This window comes from Podarcis bocagei (assembly GCF_964188305.1).
Source record: "Podarcis bocagei genome assembly, chromosome: 3".
Classification (NCBI taxonomy): Eukaryota; Metazoa; Chordata; class Lepidosauria; order Squamata; family Lacertidae; genus Podarcis; species Podarcis bocagei.
Genome location: NC_138127.1, coordinates 108,339,441 through 108,363,093, shown reverse-complemented (window position 1 = coordinate 108,363,093; position 23,653 = coordinate 108,339,441). Strand labels below are relative to the sequence as shown.

Genomic DNA, 23,653 nt, shown 5'->3' with positions numbered 1-23,653 from the left:
CAAGTAGATAAATAGGTACGGCTCCGGCGGGAAGGGAAACGGCGTTTCTGTGTGCTGCTCTGGTTCACCAGAAGCGGCTTAGTCATGCTGGCCACATGACCCGGAAGCTGTACACCTGCTCCCTCAGCCAGTAAAGTGAGATGAGCGCTGCAACCCCAGAGTCGGTCACGACTGGACCTAATGGTCAGAGGTCCCTAGACCTTTACGTATGGGGCAGGAAGGGGGAGCCTGTGGCCCACCAGATGTTCTTGGACCAACTATCCATCCTGACAGGGACTGATGGGAGGTGGGAGTCCAACAGCACCTGAAGACCAGAGATTCCCCACCCCTGTTCTAGGGCATCAGAAAAGTTTCCAGTGCAAACTGAAAATCTTCTAATTTGCATAGGATTCAAAATTGTCCAGAAAACCGTCATCCCGGGTGAAAAACCTGAACGGGCGCATTCCATCCTGCAGCACCTTCGCTAAGTGCTACCTTTATCAGAGTTGCAGTATTCATCAGTGAAGGAGAGAGGCTTCCTCCCTCTTGTTTCCCCAGCAACCCCCCAAGAAAATTATTCAGGGGGCTTCTCTAAAACTCCAAAGCAGATGGTGACACATGGGAAGAGGTTATCATAGTGAAGACGTACCTACTGCTTGTCTGCCTTAGTGCATCTGTGTGATGGGACTAACCACTTTTCAGAAAGTCCTGCTAAAGGTTAGCAAAGCTGAGAAGACATAATATTATGTGGCAAGCTTTTTGCATAAAAGCTGGTTGACGGTTGGGCCATGGTGTCACGTGGCTGTTGAAAGAGAGAGGAAGCTATTAGAAAGCATCTGCCTCACATCTCTTCTGCTGGATCACCTGAGCCGGAATCTGCTCTGGGCCAACCACACAATACCTTGATTTTACCCATTTTACTCTGCTTTGTCCTTGAGCCTTGTTCCTTGTTTGCTCCTCAGGTGTGAACTGACTCAACATGAGTGGCCTCGGGAACAGTTCAACAGACCCGGCAAACCCAGATTCCCAGAAGAGGAAGGGGTCTCCGTGTAACACCCTAGCCCAGAGGTGAGTAAGGACTTTGCAGATTTGTTCCGTCCAGGGGTGGGGAGCGTCCTCTGTCGTTCTAACACTCTCATTCCTCACAAGCAGATGGGAGCAGATTTCAGCAACTCAAATAGTTCACACTTCCCACCAGGGCTCGGGTGTTTGAGAGTAGCTACTGTGCAAGATGGAGCTCAACTTCCCATCTGCTCCTCTTCACTTCTTGGGAGCAACTGTTAGCTTGTTGCTGAATCTGTTTTAACTTGCTGATTAATTCAGGCTTTTCGTTCAGTCCACGTGCTACAGTTGTTTGGATTGCAAAACGAGAGAGAATCCTAAAGTCCCACTGGGAATTAAAAACTTGGAGGAGCAATATTGACCACCCGCCAGACTAAGTAGTATAATGTTCTCTTTTTCATCCAGAGATGGCAGTCTTTCTTCCGCCATGAACAGGTAAAGGAAACCACCTACTGCTCAGTTCTCGCCCAAAGGCCAGGTTTTAACTAAGACTGCCGCATTTAGTTAATTCATCCATTAGATTAAACATCAGAATGTAATTATTTGTTCAATTAACTATCCCCTCCCCATTAACTGACCAGCAAATTTTGTTAAATACAAGAAGTTAGTGCCAGCCCCCTGTGGTATCTCAAAAGCAGCCATGCTTCCAAAATTCTCCCCCTCTGAATTTCCCAGCTGAATCTTGGACTTCAGCTTAATAGCTTCCCTTCCAGATTAGCACTGATGTGTCCAGAATCCAGATGCCTCTGGAGTTGGATTTACAGGATTTGCACAGAGCAAACAGACCCGGTTGTTTTCTTCCTTTACTCCTGTCCTTTCCATTCCCCTGGTTTGTCATTAAGCGCAGAAGCTGGCTGTCACGATTAATGTCTTCCTTCTTCAACTTTGTAAGGGCGTTGCATGCTCATGCAGACCTCATCTTTTTCTAACTTGGCCACCCCACAGCTGTAGTATAAGGTAGAAATGGAGTGGCCTTGTGAATAATAATAATAATAATAATAATAATAATAATAATAATAATAATTTATACCCCGCCCATCTGGCTGAGTTTCCCCAGCCACTCTGGGTGGCTCCAAATCGAGTGTTAAAAACAATACAGCGTTAAATATTAAAAACTTCCCTGAACAGGGCTGCCTTCAGATGTCTTTTAAAGATAGGATAGCTGCTTATTTCCTTCACATCTGAAGGCGGAGCATTCCACAGGGCGGGTGCCACTACCGAGAAGGCCCTTGTAATAGTAGACAGACCCTTGTAATAGTAATTTATTATTTGTACCCTGCCCATCTGGCTGGGTTTCCCCAGCCACTCTGGGCGGCTTCCAACAAAGATCAAAAATACATTAAAGTATCGCACATTAAAAACATCCCTGAACAGGGCTGCCTTCAGATGTCTTCTAAATGTAGTTTTTTATCTCTTTGACATCTGATGGGAGGGCGTTCCACAGGGTGGGCGCCACTACCGAGAAGGCCCTCTGCCTGGTTCCCTGTGGCATTGAGCATCTTTCTGGGGCTCCCAGACATGGACATGGTGGTCCTTGCAATTCTTTGAAAATGTGGGTGGCAGGCAGGCATGAACCATGCATGATTCGCTCTGCCTTTGTCACCTCCCGGGAGGATTGTCTTGAACATTTTCACCTCATTTTGGCAGTAGGTTCCCTCCACACGGCAGTTCAGTGTGCATTTGGTGCTACTTGCAGCTGCATGCTTTTCCTAGAGTCCACATGGCATCCTCCTCAACCATTTTTGCCATTGAATCTAGATTTTCTGGTTCACAGATAATCTGAAAAAGGGTGGGGATCCAACATGAAATCACACAATAAAGTGTATTGTGAATCTTTTTTGTGGACAGTTCTTTACATGGCTGGGGAAACCCAGCCAGATGGGCAGGGTATAGATAATAAAATTACTATCAATTAATTATTATTTGTAGCACATAGCTGCTTTGTGCAAAACTGGTCATGCGCAAAGCAAATCTATGTCATATGTACTTTCTGAAACAATGTGCGAACCAATGCACTGCTATCCTTCAAAAGTCTCTGAATTCATACTTCTCTGAATTTTGCAAGGAAGTGCTGTACAGAAATGCAAATACTAGTGCAAAGTGTGCCTATAAATGCATATATTTGTAAAAACAATGTATATAAAAATCATTCTTTTAGGGAAAACAACTTCACCGAAATATATATATTAGGCAACGTTACATACGAAAAAGTGTATTTCAGATAAATTTGCTTTGAAATGCTGCTGAATTTTCATAAAGTCTGGGGGGGGGGAATTGAAAATTGAAAAAAAAATATTGAAAACTGATGTGAAAAACTAGAAGAAAGAGAAGCAGAGAAACTAAAATTAACATATTCTCTGGGAAAGCTGTCAGGGAGGGCCTGCTGCAGAGGCATAAAATAGAGTGAAATCTGAAAATTCAGATCCTCCCTTTTCCAGTAGAGGAGTTCAGTTTTTTTTAGCTCCCTCACCAGTCCAAGTAGGCATCCCTAACATTAGCATAATGGAATGGAAGAACTCTGTTCATCCTTCGTTAGAAAATGTCTTTTTCTCTTTCTCTTTCTCTCAGTCTCTCCTTCTCTTTTAAGATGGTTCCTGCTGTTTCATTTGCTTGCATCAACTAAAATAGACTACTTTATTTTTCATTTAACTATTATTTTATTCACTTGCACGCCCATGCCAATTTAACTGATTGATTAAGCAATTCATCAATTAGCTTGTATGATTAATCGACTTGAGATATTTTTTCATTGGCTGTCAGCCCTCGTTCTAGCTTTGGGTCTGCTAATTTGCCGTTTTCTTTTGCATTAACGTCTAGAGAGTTTTAACTGTTGCAGGGGATGGCACTTTGGTATGGTAGGAAGACTTTCTCTTTGAAATCATATCCTTATGATGCTTTTCTCTAGGGGAAATTGCCCTTATTCTTCTCTTTCCTACAGCTTACATGTTGCCATAGCAACAGGGGCATTGAGTTACGTTCTTTAATCTTTAAATAAATTCATGCACAAGTTACTTTACTGATCCCCCCTCTTAATTTGACCTCAACTAAAGTGCTCATGCTACTATTTACTTAATATTTCAATCATCAGAGCAAACCCATCATCCAGCAGATCTTCCAGATGTTCCAGTACCCCTTCCTTAACATGACAGGAGTGTGTCAGCAGTAAATCATACTGTGCAAGTTGGTATTAACTCCTTATTAGCAAAAATGCAATTTGCACCAGAGTGTCAGGCGTAATGAGCACAGCAACTCACCTCTGGTAGGTCTTGCCCCATGGATCATTTGTCCCACCTCCCCATAGCTGCCTAAGTTCTGTTCTCTCCAGGGTTTTTTCTAAGCAATCTGAGACTGTGCCTAAGGTAAAGGTAAAGGGACCCCTGACCATTAGGTCCAGTCGTGGCCGACTCTGGGGTTGCGGCGCTCATCTCGCTTTATTGGCCGAGGGAGCCGGCGTACAGCTTCTGGGTCATGTGGCCAGCATGACTAAGCCGCTTCTGGCGAACCAGAGCAGCGCACGGAAATGCTGTTTACCTTCCCGCCAGAGCGGTACCTATTTATCTACTTGCACTTTGAGGTGCTTCCGAACTGCTAGGTTGGCAGGATCTGGGACCGAGCAACGGGAGCTGACCCCGTCGTGGAGATTCGAACCGCCGACCTTCTGATCCGCAAGTCCTAGGCTCTGTGGTTTAACACACAGCACCACCCGCGTCCCTTTGAGACTGCGCCTAAGTGCCACCAATCTCTCCTCCATGCTTGGACTACTGCAATGTGCTCTCCATGGGGCTACCTTTGAAGGTGACCTGGAAACTACAACTAATCCAGAATGCGGAAGCCAGACTGGTGACTGGGAATGGCTGCCAAGACCATATAACACCAGTCCTGAAAGATCTTCATTGTCTCCCAGTACGTTTCTGAGCACAGTTCAAAGTGTTGGTGCTGACCTTTAAAGCCCTAAACGGCCTTGGCCTAGAATACCTGAAGGAACATCTCCACCCCCTTCCTCTTCGTTCAACCAGTCCATGAGAGACAGTCACAGTGGCCCTTATCTAACAAAATCATTGGGGGGGGGGGGAGGTTTCCTGCAAAAGATAGCTTTGCTCCTGCTCAAGCTTTTTAAAAAATGTCAATAGGTCTAGATACAGCTTCTAACGCTTCAGTATACAGTGGTACCTCGGGTTACATACGCTTCAGGTTACATACGCTTCAGGTTACAGACGCCGCTAACCCAGAAATAGTGCTTCAGGTTAAGAATTTTGCTTCAGGATGAGAACAGAAATCGTGCTCCGGCGGTGCGGCAGCAACAACAGCAGGAGGCCCCATGAGCTAAAGTGGTGCTTCGGGTTAAGAACAGTTTCAGGTTAAGAACGGACCTCTGGAACGAATTAAGTACTTAACCTGAGGTACCACTGTAATCTCCAAAGAACAACATGGAGAAGATGGAAATGGTTATTGAAATGGCAGGACTGAGTGGGAGCTGGGAGGGTAACTTGATAGCTGCTGGGGCTGCATTTTGGGGAAGGGACGGGGACTTTGTTCCCTGTGTTGATGAAGCCCTGCTAACAGGAGGTGGCGCTGGGTGGGAGGGAGGGAGGGAGCGGTTGTGCTTCCCCCAGCAACGAAGATCCTATAGTTGCAGTGCTGTGAAAATGCAGGATCTCCCCACCCCCTCGGCAACAGAATTGCAACCTTGGGGAAAGGCATCCAAATCTCACTCAGCAACGAACCGTGCTATCATTGCATTAAAGAAAAAAGAAAAAAGCCCGCAGAATTGCTCTCAGATGCTCCAAAGTATAAAAACGAGTAATTGCAGCCAAGTAAAGGCTCCTCGCTCTTCATCTACATAGTTCTATGGTGTGTTGGAAGCTTCTTAGATTTGCTTATAAAGCGATTGCTTTAGCAGCTTTTGCAAACAGATTGATTGCCCTTCTTTTATTTTATTTTGTTTTTTTAAAAACCTCTTCTGCCTTTTAGCTTATTAACTTGCTTTCTTGGCACACTGCCATCACAATTTATTCCTGTTGGCAATTTGCCAGTTTCTTTTTGCCTTTAGTGGCCTCCTTATAGCTTGAGCGGTTGAGTGGCTGTTCTGTGTTCATAGCCGTATAGCCTGCTGAGGCAGAGTATGCGTGTAGAAGAGAGGTATGAGCCTAAACCTATGAGAGAAAGAGAGAGCCTCGCATATTTCTGTGCAAAAGCAGCCAAAGTGCATTGCAGCTGGAGAGCTAGCACAGGAATAGTAAATGAACTCTTAAGCACAAAAATGCAGGCTGTGATAATAATGAACCTAGTGCAATACAGTGGACACTCGTGTTGCGAACATGATCCGTGCGGGAGGCATGTTCGCAACCCGCAGCCTTCGCAACCCTTAGCACCGCGTCTGCGCACACACGGGTCGCGATTTCGTGCTTATGTGCGAGCGCCAAAACTTGGAAGTAACCCATTCTGGTACTTCCAGGTTCAGTGCGGTGCGCAACCCGAACACGTGGAACCTAAAGTGTCTGTAACCCGAGGTGTGACTGTACTTGGTAAGAAAATGCATATCTGTGGATCAAAAATCTCATAAAACTGACAATAATAAGTCTGCATCCTCTTGACTTCTAGTAATGAGCAGGAAAAGCAGTTTTTTGAGAACACATTATATGTTCCTGCATTCTTTTTGAATCCCCCTTTTCATGCTCATGATTAAGGTGGTCTGAAATGGGCCAGCTGACTAGCCTTACATTGTACACACTGACCATAGGAATCTGCCTTATACCCAGTCAAAGCATTGGTCCATCTAGCTCAGCTAGCAGCAGCTCTTGAGGATTTGAGGTGGAAGAGTCTCTTCCAACCTGACCTGAAGATGCCAGGGACTAAACCTGAGACCTTCTGGGCAGATGTTCCACCACTGAGCTCCAGCACTTCCCGAGGGCAGCAACTGAATAATTGAATTCCTAACATGTAGATTCTTAGCAGGGTGGCGCTGTGGTTTAAACCACCGAGCCTCTTGGGCTTGCTGATCAGAAGGTCCGTGGTTTGAATCCTCGTGACAGGGTGAGCTCTTGTTGCTCTGTCCCAGCTCCTGCCAACCTAGCAGTTCGAAAGCATGCCAGTGCAAGTAGATAAACAGGTACCACTCCGGCGAGAAGGTAAACGGTGTTTCCGTGCACTGCTCTGGTTCGCCAGAAGCGGCTTAGTCATGCTGGCCACATGACCCGGAAAAACTGTCTGCAGACAAATGCCGGCTCCCTCGGCCTGTAAAGCGAGATGAGTGCCGCAACCCCGGAGTCGTCTGAGACTGGACTTAACTGTCAGGGGCCTTTACCTTTACCTTAGATTCTTAGCAAGTTGCTGTAAGCCCTTTATCATTGCATTTTATTATTAGCTGATGCTGTACATTAGTGACACTGGTCTGGTTTTGTTTTTACTGGCGTTTGAAATGGGTATAATACGGATGGAGTTGGATCAGATAATCTTGAACTGATGCCTGGACCCTCGCTTACACATCTCACGGCTTGTTGTTTGAATGGATTCGATTGCAGTCGGGGTCATATTCACAAAACACCCACAAATATTAAAGAAACTCACGTCCTTAATTTGGGCTGTCCTTGGTGTGAATCTTGGATTATTTTAAAGCATGCATAGGCTTTGATTACCGAGGAGCTTAGTAACTGAGCGTTGCTTTTCTCCAACAGCAATGAGAAACGGCGAAGGGAGCAAGAGAACAAATACTTGGAAGAGCTGGCCGAGCTGCTCTCAGCCAATATCGGAGAGATCGACAGCCTAAGCGTCAAACCTGACAAATGCAAGATTCTGAAGAAAACGGTTGACCAGATTCAGCAGATGAAGAGGCTTGAACAAGGTAAACCGGCAAGGCCCTTTGGTCTTCTCTTGCTTGTCACTGGTGTGTTTGAAGGTGGCAAGTGGTTCCTAAACTTTTTCAAGCCACACACACCCCTTGGTTCAGGAAACGCAGCCACAGTGCCCCATGGCCAATCAAAAGCACTATTCACAATAACGGTTTGCACAGCCATTGAGGAAGATAATAACACAATATAATTGAGAACAATTAATTGCACATATATTCAAAATCCAGTTAAAACTAATTTAATTATTTCAACAAAATGGATGGGCTTAATCCAATGATCCCAGCTTTTCAAAGTCTAATAGTCATTTACACCTCCAACACCCCCCCCCTGCCACCCCCTTGCCTCTTGGTGGGTTAATCCACCCACTTTGAGAACCACTGCTTTAAGGCAAGACTTTCACAAGGTGTGGCCTAGATCCTCCTTGCTGCAGCTGAGTAATAAAAGTATATGATTAAAAAAACATCCTTCTGCCACGGCTGAGTCCCCTTTCTAAACACCTTCCCCACAACAAAGATATGATAGCCATCTTCAAATATCTCAAGGGCTTTCACATGGAAGATGGAACAAGCTTGTATTCTCCTGCTCTGGGGGGGCAGGACTCGAACCCAGGGCTTCAAGTTACAAAAAAGGAGATTCCGGCTAAACATCAGGAAGAACTTCCTGACAGTAAGGGCTGTTGGATAGTGGAGCGGACTCCCTTGGGAAGTGGTGGTTTCTCCTTCCTTGGAGGTTTTTAAGCAGAGGTTGGATGGCCGTCTGTCAGGGATGCTTTAGTTGAGATTTCTGCATTGCAGGGGGTTGGACTAGATGGCCCTTGGAGTCCCTTCCGACTCTCCAGTTCTGTGAGTCTTTGAAGGAGGCATTTTCCAGGGAGAGTCAGCGACACAGAAACGGTTCAGCACAACACATGCTCACACAAACACACACCCTCTTAACTCATTCATTCTCCCCTACAGTTGCCTCCCCTGCTGTCACTCGCAATCTCTGCAAATAGGGGTTTTCAGACCGGCCTCAACTAGAGATCAGGCCTCTAGGATGGAATTACCGTATTTTTTGCTCTATAAGACGCACCCAACCATAAGACACACCTAGTTTTTAGAGGAGGAAAACAAGAAAAGCCAGCAAGAGCCACAGACACACTCGCTTGGCGTGGCTCTTTAAAGATACAGCGGTTCTTGCTGGCTTTTCCGGGAGGTGGGAGAAGGGACTGACGGGCTGCCCTCCATCCCTTCTCCCACCTCCCTGAAAAGCCAGAGGAAGCTGTGCAGCCCTTATGGAGCCCCTTCCGTCCCTCATCCTGCTTCACTGGGAAGCCAGCAGACCAAGAAGAAGAAGAGTTTGGATTTGATATCCCGCTTTATCACTACCCAAAGGAGTCTCAAAGCAGCTAACATTCTCCTTTCCCTTCCTCCCCCACAACAAACACTCTGTGAGGTGAGTGGGGCTGAGAGACTTCAGAGAAGTGTGACTGGCCCAAGGTCACCCAGCAGCTGCAGGTGGAGGAGCGGGGAATCAAACCCGGTTCCCCAGATTACGAGACCACCGCTCTTAACCACTACACCACACTGGCGCTCACGAGGCGCTGCACAGCGATCCCTCTTGCTGTTCTGGCTTCTGGGATAGCTGTGCATCCTGCATTCGCTCCATAAGACACACACACATTTCCCCTTACTTTTTAGGAGGAAAAAAGTGTGTCTTATGGAGCGAAAAATACGGTAATTGTGTCATGCGAAGGAGAGAGTTCCTTCAGCACAAGCATTTCTCTTTGTCTGGTGGAGCCATCTCTTACCCCTGTGCCCCGTTCTGGGAGTTCTCCTAATCACCCAGAGCAAATTTGGGGGATGTGTCTGGGGGTACACAGAGACAGGAGCAGCATAAGACCCTTTTGCGCTTTGCTTAGCTTGAGGGAGGCGAGGGTGCTGCTGCATTTTGGTCAGCAAATTTGCAGTCGCTTCGCACATTGCATGTTTAAGTGGCAACTTAAGTGTAGGTTTAAAGTGTAGTGCGTGGATCCTGCAGTCGTGCTCATCGCCGGCAGCCACCCCTTGAGTCTATTGACAGAGGCAAATGAAGGTGTATTGCATGAAATGGCCTTCTGGCTTTGCAAGGACTGCAGAGGTCAAGTCTCAGAACCATCTTTGCTCTCCTTGATAGAATTTGTAACTAAATAATATTTACTTGTAGATTGTTAGGGAGATCTCCACCATCAAACCACGACTGAAGTGTTATTGTGAACAGCCCCTTCCTTGCTTTTATTTCATTTCAGCTTCATCCAAATACGGCTTAGTTAGTAAAAAGAGGCTGTCTACAGGGTGGATTGATTTAAATTAAGGCAATTTAAACCACTGATCTAAATTGCTCAGAAAAAAGACCAATTTAAATAATTTGGTTTAAATAACGTTGCTCGTTTTTTTTAAAATTCATGCATTTCCTGAACAAGAGTGCATCCTAATCATCATCAGGTTTATTTTGTTAAATATATATATATTGGTAATGAGAGCTTGTACTAATGGGTTTCCATAACAATCAGAAGTGGTTAGTTTGCAACTAAATGAAGTCTTCATGCTACCTAGGCTGGGAGCAGCATCCAAATCGTCTGGCCATGCGGTCCTCAGACCTTTTGCGTTTGACCATTGTCTGCTTAGAGACTGGAGTGGCAACTGGGAAATTAATAGATTTCCACTTAGCTGTAAGAAAACTTAAGTAAGACCACTTGCTTAAAGAAAACGGCCATGATCCACAGCAGAATTTGGAGTGCTCGGTTGTGAGCAATTTCCCTTTCACTTCCTGGAATCACTTGCCCATGTCTTCCACATGAGGAACCCTTTGTCCTCTAAGGAGCTCATATGGTTCTCTCTGTCCCCATTTAAACCTTGCAATAACCCTGTGAAGTGGGTTTGACTGAGAGACAGTGATGGGCCCAATATCACTCAGTGGGGCTTTGAACCCTGGTTTCCCTGGTCTTAGCCCAACAAACTGACCACTCCCCAATACTGGTTTTTCAGTATGGAAAGTACATTTTCTCACTGCTTGGCGTGGTGGATAAAATATTCATCATTTGTAACAATAATAAATACAATACATGACCCTTTAATTTATAACACTTGTCCTAGAAGTCAAATACCCCCCTTTTCCAAAGAAGAAAACAAGAATAACAACTTAGTTTTTGTACCCCATCCATCTAAGTGGGTTGCCGCAGCCACTCTGGGCAGTTTCCAACATAATATACAAACAACATCACACATTAAAAGCGGGCTTTCAGTTCAGTGTGTTTGAAAGAGAATCTTGAGCTGCTACCTTCTGAAGATATTTCATTTCTTCATTCATTCACTAGATTGGTCAACCGATTAATTACATTTATATCCCGTCTTTCTTCTAGGGAACTTAAGGCAGCATACATAGTTCTCTCCTTACAAGAATTCTCACAAAAACTCTTTGTGGTAGGTTAGGCCGACTATCCCAGAGTCACCCGTGAACTTCAAGGCAGAGGCTGGGGATTCAAACACAGACCTCCCCGCCCCCAGATAGGCTCCCCTACCTACATCTGCAGTGTGGTATAGCAGCTAGAGGACATTTCAGTGTTTACATCTTGCTGGGTTGCATTTGGGGACGTGTTTGGCGCTGTGGGTTAAACTACAGAGCCTAGGACTTGCCGATCAGAAGGTCGGCGGTTCGAATCCCCGCGACAGGATGAGCTCCCGTTGCTCGGTCCCTGCTCCTGCCAACCTAGCAGTTTGAAAGCACGTCAAAGTGCAGGTAGATAAATAGGTACCGCTCCGGCAGGAAGGTAAACAGTGTTTCTGTGCGCTGCTCTGGTTCACCAGAAGCGGTTTAGTCCTGCTGGCCACATGACCCGGAAGCTGTACGCCGGCCCCCTTGGCCAATAAAGCGAGATGAGTGCCGCAACCCCAGAGTCGGCCACGACTGGACCTAATGGTCAGGGGTCCCTTTACCTTTACCTATGTTACATTCAGATTTCATTTTAAACCAAGTTGCAGTCATACCTCATGTTACGTCCGCTTCGTGTTACATTCTTTCAGGTTACATCCCGCGACAACCCAGAAGTACCAGAAAGGGTTACTTCCGGGTTTTGTTGCTCGCGCATGCGCAGAAACGCAAAATGATATCACGCACATGCACAGAAGCAGCGAATCGCAACCCGCACGTGCGCAGACGCACCGCTGCGGGTTGCGTTCTTTTCATGTTGCGAACGGGCCTCCGGAACGGATTCCGTTCCCAACCAGAGGTACCACTGTACTTTTTTTTTTTTTAATGACATTGTAACTGACATTTAAAAGTAAATCTCTGGTTTTAAGTCTTTTGGAATCCAGGTGTTTGTTTAATAAAAATATTAATTGTAGAAAGAGCCTGGATGCATGGGAAAGCGCCCTGAGAATCCATCCACTGAGGTCTCCCCAGTGTTGCTCAGCCTCATCCTGCATTGCCCAGCTTCCGTTTTTGGGTGGGTGGGGGCAAGAGGCAGTGGGAGAGAAGCCCTTTCACAGAGTCAGTGGCTGTGGAAATATCCAGGTGGAAATAATGCATATTTCCAAAAAGAGAGAGCGAGAGAAAAGTTCCAAGAGTTTCTGTGCTCTTTCAGTGGCCCTGGCGAGGGAGCGGTGCCTCTCTCCTTCCCTGCCCTCCCACTGTGGCTGAATCGCGAAGGGTTGGGAGCATGAGAAATGGGGCTCTGCCAGCAGCTCAAGGCCTGCCCTGCAGCAGTCCCTCCTTAGCTTGGAAGAAGGCGCTCCATATTTCTCCTCGAATGAAACGCTCGCCTTGTGGCACCAGCAGCTCTTTTCAAAAGACAAAGCGCTGGGCGTGGAACTTGTCAGCTTGCCTGGGAGCGAAGGCTGTGCTCAGCGTCCCAAGATGCAAGGGGGTGGGGGAGAGGGCCTCAGGCTTTTGCAAAGGAGATTTGCCGTGTCCCATAATATGCATGTTCCGATCATAATGTTTTCATGGCCTTACTCCTGTCATCTGTGCTCCTTGGAGGTAAAATACCGCGCTTGCAGGAGGCCTTGGCAACTGATGATGCCCTCCTGGTCGTTCCTGCCTCGTTGCTGCTGCTGTTGTTTATTTAGATGCTCGCACTTCTCAGGATTATTGTCAAAAGTAAAATGGATGCTTTCCACATTAGGAACCATGTTATTCCTGTCCCAAGTTAAATATAAATGTGTTGGGGACAGAGAGGTGTTGTTGGTACTTGCGAAAGTGTCTTGAGATTCTAGTCATCTGTATTCCTCACTTTCTTCCAGTGTAGAGAGTTGGCTTAATTTTTTAAAAAACAAAATAACCAACAACTGTGTGTGTGTCAAATTTTGTATGTTGGTATTTATGCACAATGTTTTGAATCTAATTTTGAAACAGGCCCTAGCTCAAGTGTAGCACACGTAGTTGGTGGGCAGAAGATGTTGAGTTTGTCTCTGACATGTCCAGTTGCAGGCTTGTTAAAGGATAACATGACTGGTAAAGGTACAGTCAGGCTGCGTGTTTTCAGGTTGCGCACTGTGCCGAACCCGGAAGTACTGGAACAGTTTACTTCCGGGTTTCGGCGCTCGCGCATGCACAGAAGCACTAAATCGCACTTTGCGCATGCGCAGAAGTGCCAAATCACGACCTCCGCGTGCGCAGGGTTGCGAATGCTGCGGGTTGCAAACGTACCTTCCGCACGGATCACGTTCGCAACCCTAGCATCCACTGTATCTGTATAACACTTGAGATCTGTTCTCTGAACTGTAGGTGGTTATAACCCAGATGGACCAATGGTCTGGTTCTCTAGTGGGCAACCGTATATCATTGGGTAAAAATGGTAATCTGATGTTAATGATATCAACCTCTGATGCTGTGAGGATATGAAAGCTTACAAGTTTCACATCAGTTTGCCTTCCCCTGGTGCCCTCCTTCTGTTTGGGACTACAACTCCCATCAGCCACAGCGAGCATGGACATACTGGTGGGAGTTGTAGTCCAAAATACTGGAAGGGCAGCAGGCTGGGGAAGGCTGTGTTGGACAAACAGAAATTTACTGAACGTTTACAGTTTCTTTAAATAATTTATTTCATATTGCACTAAGGAATCTTATAGAGTATCGAAGTGAAGTTGTCTCTGCCCTTGTAGCTTTCAGGTGTGCTTTCTCAGAAGACTAACAGTGGTTGCTTAATGGGGCATTCTAGATATAACTGAAACAATCTCTTTTATCATTGCATTATTTTCCACAGCTTTTTAGACGGGAACTATCCCAAAGTTTCGGACAAGGAACTACATTTGATCCAGTTCCCTCTGCTCAAATTTTGATTTTGCTTTGACAACTGAAAAATACTCCCATACATGCTAAACGGTTCCTAGAGAGAAATTTTCCCTGTGCCTTTTTGTGGGCGTCAGAAGCGCCAGCCTTCCTGGAAAAACACATCATTTGGGCTGTATATGCAGGAAACACACCCATGGTACCCACGGGACCGCGCCTCCTGGTATGTCCCCCGGAGGACCTTAAGCTCCACAAATGACAACACTTTGGAGGTCCCAAGTCGGAAGGCGGTTAGACTGCTCTCAACTAGGGCCAGGGCCTTTTCAGTACTGGCCCCGACTTGGTGGAAAGCTCTGTCACAAGAGACTGGGGCCCTGTGGGACTTGACATCTTTTCGCAGGGCCTGCAAGACAGAGCTGTTCCGCCTGTCCTTTGGTTTGGACTCAGTCTGACCCTTATGTTTCCCTCCCCTTATGGTTTTGATCTATTGGCTACTTTTAAAATGAGGCTGCATTTTTAATTGCATTTTAGCCTGTATTTTAATTCCCCCCCCCCCCTTATTATGTTTTTACTGTAATTTTACTGGTGTTAGCCGCCCTGAGCCCGGCTCTGGCCGGGGAGGGCAGGGTATAAATAAATTATTATTATTATTATTATTATTATTATTATTATTATTATTATCTCTTCCGTTGCTTCCTGTTGCCTCAGGAGTGATTCTGTGGAACCCAGAGGTCAGACAGAATTTAGACAGGGCAGGTAGTTTGGAAACTCCTGTTTGGTATTGAGGGGTGTCACATTTCATGCACATTACAGATGAAACTAGAAGGGAGTTTCTTATCAGGTAAGTGCTTGAGAGTCTCCCGTTTATTGCCTCTTCAGCAGTCATTAGTTTTCTTGGCAGGGCACAGCATGGCTGAACATTAACGAGAGCAAGAGCTACTACACGGAGTGGTTCCTTGAGCTTTGCTCTCCATTACCAGCTGGTCTCATTTCTGCTGACCGTGTTGTTTGTGGGGGTGGGAGGGTTGGAGGAAGGAAATTGCACCTTTTCAGTTTCGCTCCATTTAACTCTGGGCTGTTGGGCACGAGACGATGGCAGAGTAGTATCTTAGGCAGGGATTGGGAGGCCGGATGCGGCCCACAACATCTTTAAATCCACCCTGTGGCCTCCGCTCTCCAGCTCTGCCTCTAACAGAGCAGTTAGTTTTGCTTTATTATTTGAAAGCTTACTAGCTATACAGGAGGGGACGCAGGTGGCGCTGTGGGATAAACCACAGAGCCTAGCACTTGCCGATCAGACGGTCGGCAGTTCGAATCCCTGCAACAGGGTGATCTCCCGTTGCTTGGTCCCTGCTCCTGCCAGCCTTGCAGTTCGAAAGAACATTAAAGTGCAAGTAGATAAATAGGTACCGCTCTAGCGGGAAGGTAAACGGCGTTTCCATGTGCTGCTCTGGTTCGCCAGAAGCGGCTTAGTCATGCTAGCCACATGACCCGGAAGCTGTACACCGGCTCCCTCGGCCAATAAAGCGAGATGAGTGCCGCAACCCCAGAGTCGGCCACGACTGGACCTAATGGTCAGGGGTCCCTTTACCTTTACCTAGCTATACAGGAAGATCTTCTATCTTAAGCGTGGGAGATGAATGAATTGCGGGGGCAGTGGGAATGGGTGAACGGGATGCATGCATCTGAGTGTGAGACATCAAGAAGGTGTCTGTGGCCTCACTCACCTTTTGGGCTCCAGGCCTGTCCATTGCTGGCATGCCTTTTCCAGCAGGTATTAGCACCAATTTGTGCATTAGATTTCTGTTTTTGCTCATTGGTGATCTTCCACCTCTGGGTACCCAGGGAAATGTGATGTGTGGATATGTTTCACACTGCAGCCCTTGGAGGTTAAGCAGATTATATACTTGAGAAAAGTACCACTATTAGGTCTGTTTATGGTTCCCCCCCCCAGGTTTGCTCTCCTAAGCATAAGGCGCAGGAGTCTTTACTAAAAGACTGAGGACAGGTGGGTCTTGTAGAGTTTTGGCTGGGGCGGAGAGACTGTTGGGTGAAAGGGCAAGGAGAGAAGGTGGGGACTGAGCTCCATGTTCAGGTCCTGGAGGCAAGAAAAAGAGAAGGAGCCTTCAAGCCCTGCTCCCCTCCTTGTGATTTCCAGAGGTGTTTGGCTGGCAGCTGTTGAAAACAGAATGCTGGACTAGGAAAACCCTTGGACGGATTCAGCAAGAAAGTTCCTACTGAGCTCTGGTCCTGATGGGGGCACAGGAGAATCAGAACTCAGTACTCACCTGCTGCCTTCTGCAAGATTAAGGCCTCGAGATGTTTGTTCAAGAGGGGGCAGAAGGACATGGATATTTGGATGTAAGGTAAAGCGGTGGTGATTGTAGGGAGTTAAGAAACATAAAGAGGGATGTGGGTGGCACTGTGGGTTAAACCACAGAGCCTAGGACTTGCCGATCAGAAGGTTGGCTGTTCGAATCCCCCCGACGGGGTGAGCTCCCGTTGCTCGGTCCCTGCTCCTGCCAACCTAGCAGTTCGAAAGCACGTCAAAGTGCAAGTAGATAAATAGGTACCACTCCAGCGGGAAGGTAAACGGCGTTTCCGTGCACTGCTCTGGTTTGCCAGAAGCGGCTTAGTCATGCTGGCCACATGACCCGGAAGCTGTACGCCGGCTCCCTCGGCCAATAAAGCGAGATGAGCGCTACAACCCCAGAGTCGGCCAGGAATGGACCTAACGGTCAGGGGTCCCTTTACTTTTACCTTTACCTTAAGAAACATAAAACGGCACGCCATACGAGAGGGACTCACACAAGTTTATGAAAATTCTTTTCCCTACCCCCCAAACCACTGGAAAACCTTGCCTAGCCTTCCTGATACCTGCACGTTTACCTGATTTCCATTGTCCACATTCAGCGAGGAATAGAATCTTGCAGTGTTGTTTGAAAATTGAAACTTAAGGTCTCGGAATAATTCTGCATGTTGTTGTTCTTGTTGTTTTTCAGTTTGTCATGAATATTCAGAGGCATAAAATGCACAGACCCAGGCAGAATTCAAAGCCTTAGACAAAGCAGTAGAACAGTTTTCATTACAAAGATAGGATGTGGTGCAGTGAGTTGCCCAGCAGAGTTGCATGGGGGGGGGGGCAGCAGAAGCCTAATGAGCTGCAATGTTGTTTGCTCAGCTGCAGAAGAGTCAGATGCCACCAGTCACTCTGCAGTGAAACTTAGGGGCTCCTTCTCCCCACTCTGCCTGTGGTTGGAGCCGGGATGCTTCAGGAACCCACCAGGAGTGATGAGTGGTGCAAAGGAAATGCCTTTCAGAGCTCTAGGACACAGGCCAAGTGATGCAGAAGAGATGATGAAGCTGACTTCATTAGAGCTTGTAAATGCTTCCTTCCTGGAGCAGAAAGAGCTATAAACATGTGCAGCTACGTTACCTGTTAATTATTACTATGCTCTGTTTCCTCTGCTTTCCTGGGCTGCTTCCTTATGAAGGTCTACAGCAGGAATTCACCAGGGCAGAAATCCTGGTTCAGACCATCCCAGTGTCCCGGATTGTTAGGGCAATGTAGAGCTGATCCACTTGCTTGCAGACAGTTTGAAGGGAAGGTCTCTTTGCCCAGGAGTAAATATTACTGCCCTCTGACGAGTGTTCAGACACCATGATTTCCTTTCCCCTCCACACTTCTGCTACCATCTGTTTCAAAGAAAGATTTAGCTCCGCCAAGGCTCTGTGGCTTAGCTATACGGATCCCTTCCCAGGGTTGAGCATAATCTGGAAAAGAAAAATAATTTTACACAATTTTAGCCGATGTGATTGATCTGTGCTGCGCTTACTTATTGGCGGTACTCTATACACGGTCTGAATTGTAGGCCCTCTGACATTCAAAACCAGAAGCCAGGGCTAACAAGGTTCCTGGCTGCAAATAAGTTCAGGGAATAGCTAAGTAGGAAAAGAGAGACTGGCTGCTGTGGAATTTCTAATGCAGCGAAGGGAGGGATTTTCAAATAAAGAGACAAAAAAAAAAAAATCCCCTTCAAATTCCGTAAGCAGAAATTTTTAATGGATGTTTCTCCGGCATCGAGAGCACTAATTGGAGCTCTCTGCAAACAGCAGAGCTGCGGAGCAGCAGGTGGAAGTTAGCAATGAATGGAAACAATCCCCAGTTCAGTCTCCCTTCGCCAAGTGCTCCCCAGAGGCAGTTCCTCCTGCTGACGGATTTCAAAGCTTGCCCCTCGTGAAGAGGTGAGAGGGCAGCTCTTCCTCTTCCTCCCCAGCCGAGAGCATCTCATTTCTTTCTCTCCCTCGGAATTAGAGGGAGGAGCCCAAGGGAGAGCGGCTTTCCCGGGGCTGGAGCCCTTCCAAGGCTAGTAATGTACAGTTGGCAGGACACGGAGTTTGCGGCGGTGGCAGCAGCCTAGGGTGCATCTGCCAAGACAGCCATAAACCAGGCAAAGGAAGGGGCCAGGCAGTTAATTTTTCAGCACTCCGCCATCCCACAAAAGTTGCATGGCGATTCTGAGCCAGTGAGGCTCCGTGAATGCTGCTTTTCAAGCACTCGGCGCCCCAGTCTGCCAGAGAGCAGAAGAAAAGCTCTCTTGATGAAGTCATAATTTTGCTGGGTTGGAGTTTTTTTTGCAAGTGGATGAGGAAGGAGGTTTGAATGTCTGCACCTTGGAGAAAGCAGTGTTGCTTGCTGCCGATCCATCTTGCATAGGACCCCTCTGGTTACGAGAGTCTTTTGCTGGTCTAGGCCAAGGTCCACAAAGCCCAGCATTGAGTTTCCCAAAGCAGCAACCTAAAGCTTTTTCCTGCAATAGCAGTTTACATGCAGCGTCAATCGACCAAATTGTTACGTGTCATCTCTGAGAAGTCTTCCTCTCCCGCCCCCCCCACCCACAAAGTGTACCAGACTGACTCTGTTCCCACCACCGGCCACAAGCTGCAAAGTGATCCCCACCCTCCCAAAAAAGAGGCTTAAGATGGAGAGTATTGTGATGAATTGCGACCCGTGTCATTAGTGTATGTTGGGTGCCATTCGAATTCTCTTCCTCAAGCACCTGAAATGTTTAGAGCAGTCCTAGTAATGCTCCCTTCCAAAGCTGTTTTTTGACCCATATCTGCCCGGGTTGCGTCAACAAGGCACACCTCCTGCAACACTTGCTGCTGCTTCTCTTCTCTGCCTGTGGATCGTGGGCTGGGACAGACCCAGAGGTGATCTTGCTCTGCCTCCAGCCCTTTGGCAGCATCTGCCTGTTATCTCCCATATGGATTAATTTACATCCCCTTAATTAAAGCAGGCCGCAGCTTGATTTAATTAAATTTTCCAGGACTATTGACAAACTTTAAATCAATCAAATAAAATCAGGCCGAAAGAATGCACACTGAAACCGGACACCCTTAAAAGCTTAAACCATGGCCACTGGAAGCCAGCAGTGTTGCTCTGCTAATAAAACAGGAGCAACATAGAAAGGCTGCCTTATAACAGTTTTGGCATTGGTCCATCTTGCGCAGTATTGTCTACTTTGACTGGCAACGGCTTTCCAGGATTTCAGACAGAAGTAACTCTCCGCATTTACCTGGAGATGACAGGGATTGAACCCGTGGCCTTTTGCATGAAAGGCCTGTGCTGCAGCCCTTCAAATGTGAGTTGCCTGGTGGGTCAGGCACCTCTCCTTGTGGAGCACCCCATGTCCCACAGAGTCCAGGTGCTTGCGTTCCACCACCACCCCTTAAAAAAATAAATCCACCCTGAACTCTTAAAGCAGGATTTGAATACATCAGATTTTTCTTTTGGAAGGAATCAAACTTGGACACCCAAGTTAAGTCTGAAAATTACTTTTCGCAGTTGTGGATTTGCATGTTGTCAGAGCTGCTTCAAGATCCTAGCTCACAGAGGATCACGCTAGCCAGCGGTCATTAAGTAAAAGTCTTTATTGAATTACAGTTTCCATTCTCACGCTGCTGTCTGCAACTCTACGTCTACTAGCTAGATCGGCGAGGCTCCGTCTGAGTCTCCGCCCCGTGCGCACCAACTTAATATCCTAGCCTTGCTCCACCTTTTCCTCCTGACTGTCCTCCTCTGGGTCCCTCTACCCCCCGGGGCTTCTTCCTTCCGGGATTCTTCTGACGCTGACCCGGACCCTTCTGCCTCCTTGCGCCGGGCTTTAGGACCTGGTTCCCTTTCGGGGCTGCTCACTGCGCCGCCTTCCTCTGCATTTGAACTTGGCGCGCGCGCCCAACCTTCCACTTTCCTCTTAACCGTTTCTTCGCTCCCCGATGGAGGTGTGGCCACTCCTGACTCCTGCCCTCCCTCCTGTGGTGAGCTGCCAGCGCTTCCCCCCTGGCTCCTTTCCTCTTCCCTACTTCCTGGCGGTGACGCTGGTCCCGATTTCCAGCTGCTCCCCCCTGAGTCTCCTCTGGCTCTATCTTCCTGGGGTGCCTCTCTAGATTCCCCCCTTGCCCTGGCCACTGGTGCTCCTTTCTGTGAATCCTCTGATTCACTGGAAAGACTGGGAGATCTCGGGTCGTCGTCATCACTCATCCTTTCCTCTGTCTCCTCCCCTTCGCTCTCTGTTTCCTCCCTTGCCCGTGCCTCTGCACCTAAACCCCTGACACATGTGTTTGTTCAGCAGTGTTAATCCCTTTTAAATTCCCTGCTGGAACACAACTGCTTTTGTTAAAGTTTTTGATTTCACACCTGGTTCTTTCTTCCAAAACATTACTTAAAAAGAGAGAGAGAGAGAGCTCTGTAGAAGAGCTTTGCGGCAGAGTAGACTGGGGACTGGGAGTGGCTGCCGAGACCATATAACACCGGTCCTGAAAGATCTTCATTGGCTCCCAGTACGTTTCCGAGCACGATTCAAAGTGTTGGTGCTGACCTTGAAAGCCCTAAACAGCCTCCAGTATACCTGAAGGAGCGTCTCCACCCCCATCATTCAGCCCGGACACTGAGATCCAGCACTGAGGGCCTTCTGGCGGTTCCCTCACTGTGAGAAGCCAAGTTACAGGGAACCAGGCAGAGGGCCTTCTCGGTAGTGGCACCCACCCTGTGGAATGCCCTCCCAGCAGATGTCAAGGCAATAAACAACTATTTTACTTTTAAAAGACAACTGAAGGCAGCCCTGTTTAGGGAAGTTTTTAATGTCTGACGCTGTATTGTTTTTAATATTCCGTTGGAAGCCGCCCAGAGTGACTGGGGAAGCCCAGCCAGATGGGTAGGGTATAAATAATAAATTATTATTATTATTTGCCCAGGGTGTTTCAGGTGACTATTGTCTGTTTCTGCATTCTGCACAGCATCAAGTCCCCTGATTTAGACCCCTGCATTTTCCTCCTGCAGCGATGAGGCCATGGGATGATAGATTTGGAGAGATGCAGTCAGGGTGCTATGCACAAGAGCTAGCTTGCAGTGTCTGGCTGGCTTTTGGGGGAGATAATCTGCTGAATTCACAGCCCTGATTCCGCAAGGCAATCCATATGTTCTTGAATCTTATAAGAACTTTACTGCTTTTGTTACTCTCGTGCTAAGAATCATAGTTGACAGTTAGAATCACCAATATTCTCCATCATTATTACTGCTGCCCACTGTTTTGTATGAAGAAGGAGTTTAAAAAGAATTATGCTTACTGTATGCAAGCTTGATCAGCAGAGTGGTTGCAGACCTCTGACTTGCAAATTAAGGGGATTTGAAATTAAATAAAGGATTTTAAATCAACGCGTTTGGTGGTGCCACATTAAAGGCTATGTCATATCTAAAATTGGATCATGATCTTATCAGAGCTTGATTGTCAGTCTAAATCTAATCGTGTCAGTTTAGCTACGTTGAATTTTAATGGAGTTCGCGTCTTTCCTCTTTGATTTAAAGGAAACCAAAATTGTGAATTGATTCATGTGTTCCATAAGAGGCACTTTGTGTTCCCCAAGCTTTGGAATGAAACAGATAAGGAAGATCTCACACTTCTATGTTCCACTCTATTCAAAATGTGACCAGGACTTGACAGGGGGTTCTTTTAGGGAGGGGGGCTGAGGGAGACGCAAGAGGCTCATAAGACAGTATGGAGAGAGTGGACATAGAAATGGACGTCTTTCTCAAATTGCCAGAACTGTGTCATCTAATCAGGTTACTGGCCTATAGGTTACAAAGGAAAACCAGAAAATAATGGTTAATAGCCAGTTCTAACCTGGGTATTGCTTCCCTTAAAGGAGCACTTGCACTGTTTGGGGGTACTCCTGGACCCACTGTTTCCCCTTGATGTTCCAGTGCCAGTTGCCCTGGTGGAAGCAAGCTGCGCATTGTCTTGGAGCACATGGTAACCTAGAGGCAGAGACTGCATAGCAACTGAACAAGCCAGGAACCAGAGTGAGAGAGAAGCAGGTGTTTCAGAACCCTGGACAGGCCCATGGGAAGAGATGGCTTGTATTGGGATGGATAGGGATGGTGTTCCAATACCTAACAGTATTGAAGCCTGAGGACACCTCTCGAGTTCTGCATCCTTGTTGGAAAGTGGAGACCCTTAAAGAGGCAGCCATTTGGCCTAAAGCCTGGCACTCAAATCGCCTCTCCTGGGTCTTGTTGAAGTTGTGCGCAGACTTGGCCGCACAAGAGGGTCTTGGAGCAAAGATCCAGGGCCCTTGGAGAGGTCCCACTTGAAAGGGGGTAGTCAGTCGGGGCCTTAGTTTATGTGTCTCAGGTTTTCTTGTCTTGGGCCCAATGATGTCCGAGTCCTGTTCCAGGGTGCCTGCTCCTGCCTCTCCTGATTCCATCGGTTCCTCTTCCTCCAAGTCCAACGACAGCGATTAGGAGTTCCCTTTACCAGCGTCCTTTGATTTGCCAATCACCTTTTCTCTCCTCCTCTCCTCCCCCTTCCTTACAGTTCTACAGACTAGTAAATTGGGATTGTTTTCATGAAGTGCCAGCATTGGGACATGCCAGTCCTCGGCACCCTGGACTGTACAGTGGTACCTCGGGATGCGAACAGGATCTGTTCCGGAGCCCCGTTCACATCCTGAATAGAACGTAAGACGTGTCTGTGCGTGCATGGGTCACGGGTCACCGCTTCCACGCATGCGTGTGACGTCATTTTGGCCGTCTGTGCATGCGCGAGCGGTGAAACCCGGAAGTAACACGCTCCGTTACATCCGGGTCGCTGCAGAGTGCAACCCGAAAATACTTATCCTGAAGCATATTTATCCCAAGGTATGACTGTACTTGCCTGGGTGCTGCTGTGTTTTGCAGCTTCCAGACTCTCAACCAGCCACCTGCAGCCCTGTATAAGCAAGAGGTTTTTTTAGCATGCTTCTGCAAAGCACATCCTCTGTAAACGAGCCATGTTTTTCCCCCTCGGGTCATGAATTCCAGTGAGCCGGCAAACTCTTCCACCCCTTTATTTCAGTAGGGCTGAGTTCCTGCCCCCATCTATAAAAACTGGCCTCCCTGTCTCCTCCCCTTGAATCTGGCTTCTATCAGGGATTGATTTCAGATACAAACTCCAGTCACTGCTGTAAAATTCTGTCTG

At 47.3% G+C, this 23,653-nt stretch overlaps 1 protein-coding gene across 5 annotated transcripts in view; it reads left to right on the top strand.

The window, feature by feature from the left end:
* The window catches only part of NCOA1 (nuclear receptor coactivator 1), a 298,889-nt gene that overhangs the window by 194,679 nt on the left and 80,557 nt on the right, over positions 1 to 23,653 (top strand). For all 5 annotated transcript variants that reach the window (XR_014006493.1, XM_081188396.1, XM_081188397.1 and 2 more), the window contains 2 exons: positions 942 to 1,047; positions 7,716 to 7,882. Coding sequence is in view for 4 of the 5 variants with exons in the window: in XM_081188396.1 (XP_081044522.1) it covers positions 959 to 1,047; positions 7,716 to 7,882 (256 nt within the window). In the remaining variant the exon portion in view is untranslated. The remainder of the gene's footprint in view (positions 1 to 941; positions 1,048 to 7,715; positions 7,883 to 23,653) is intronic.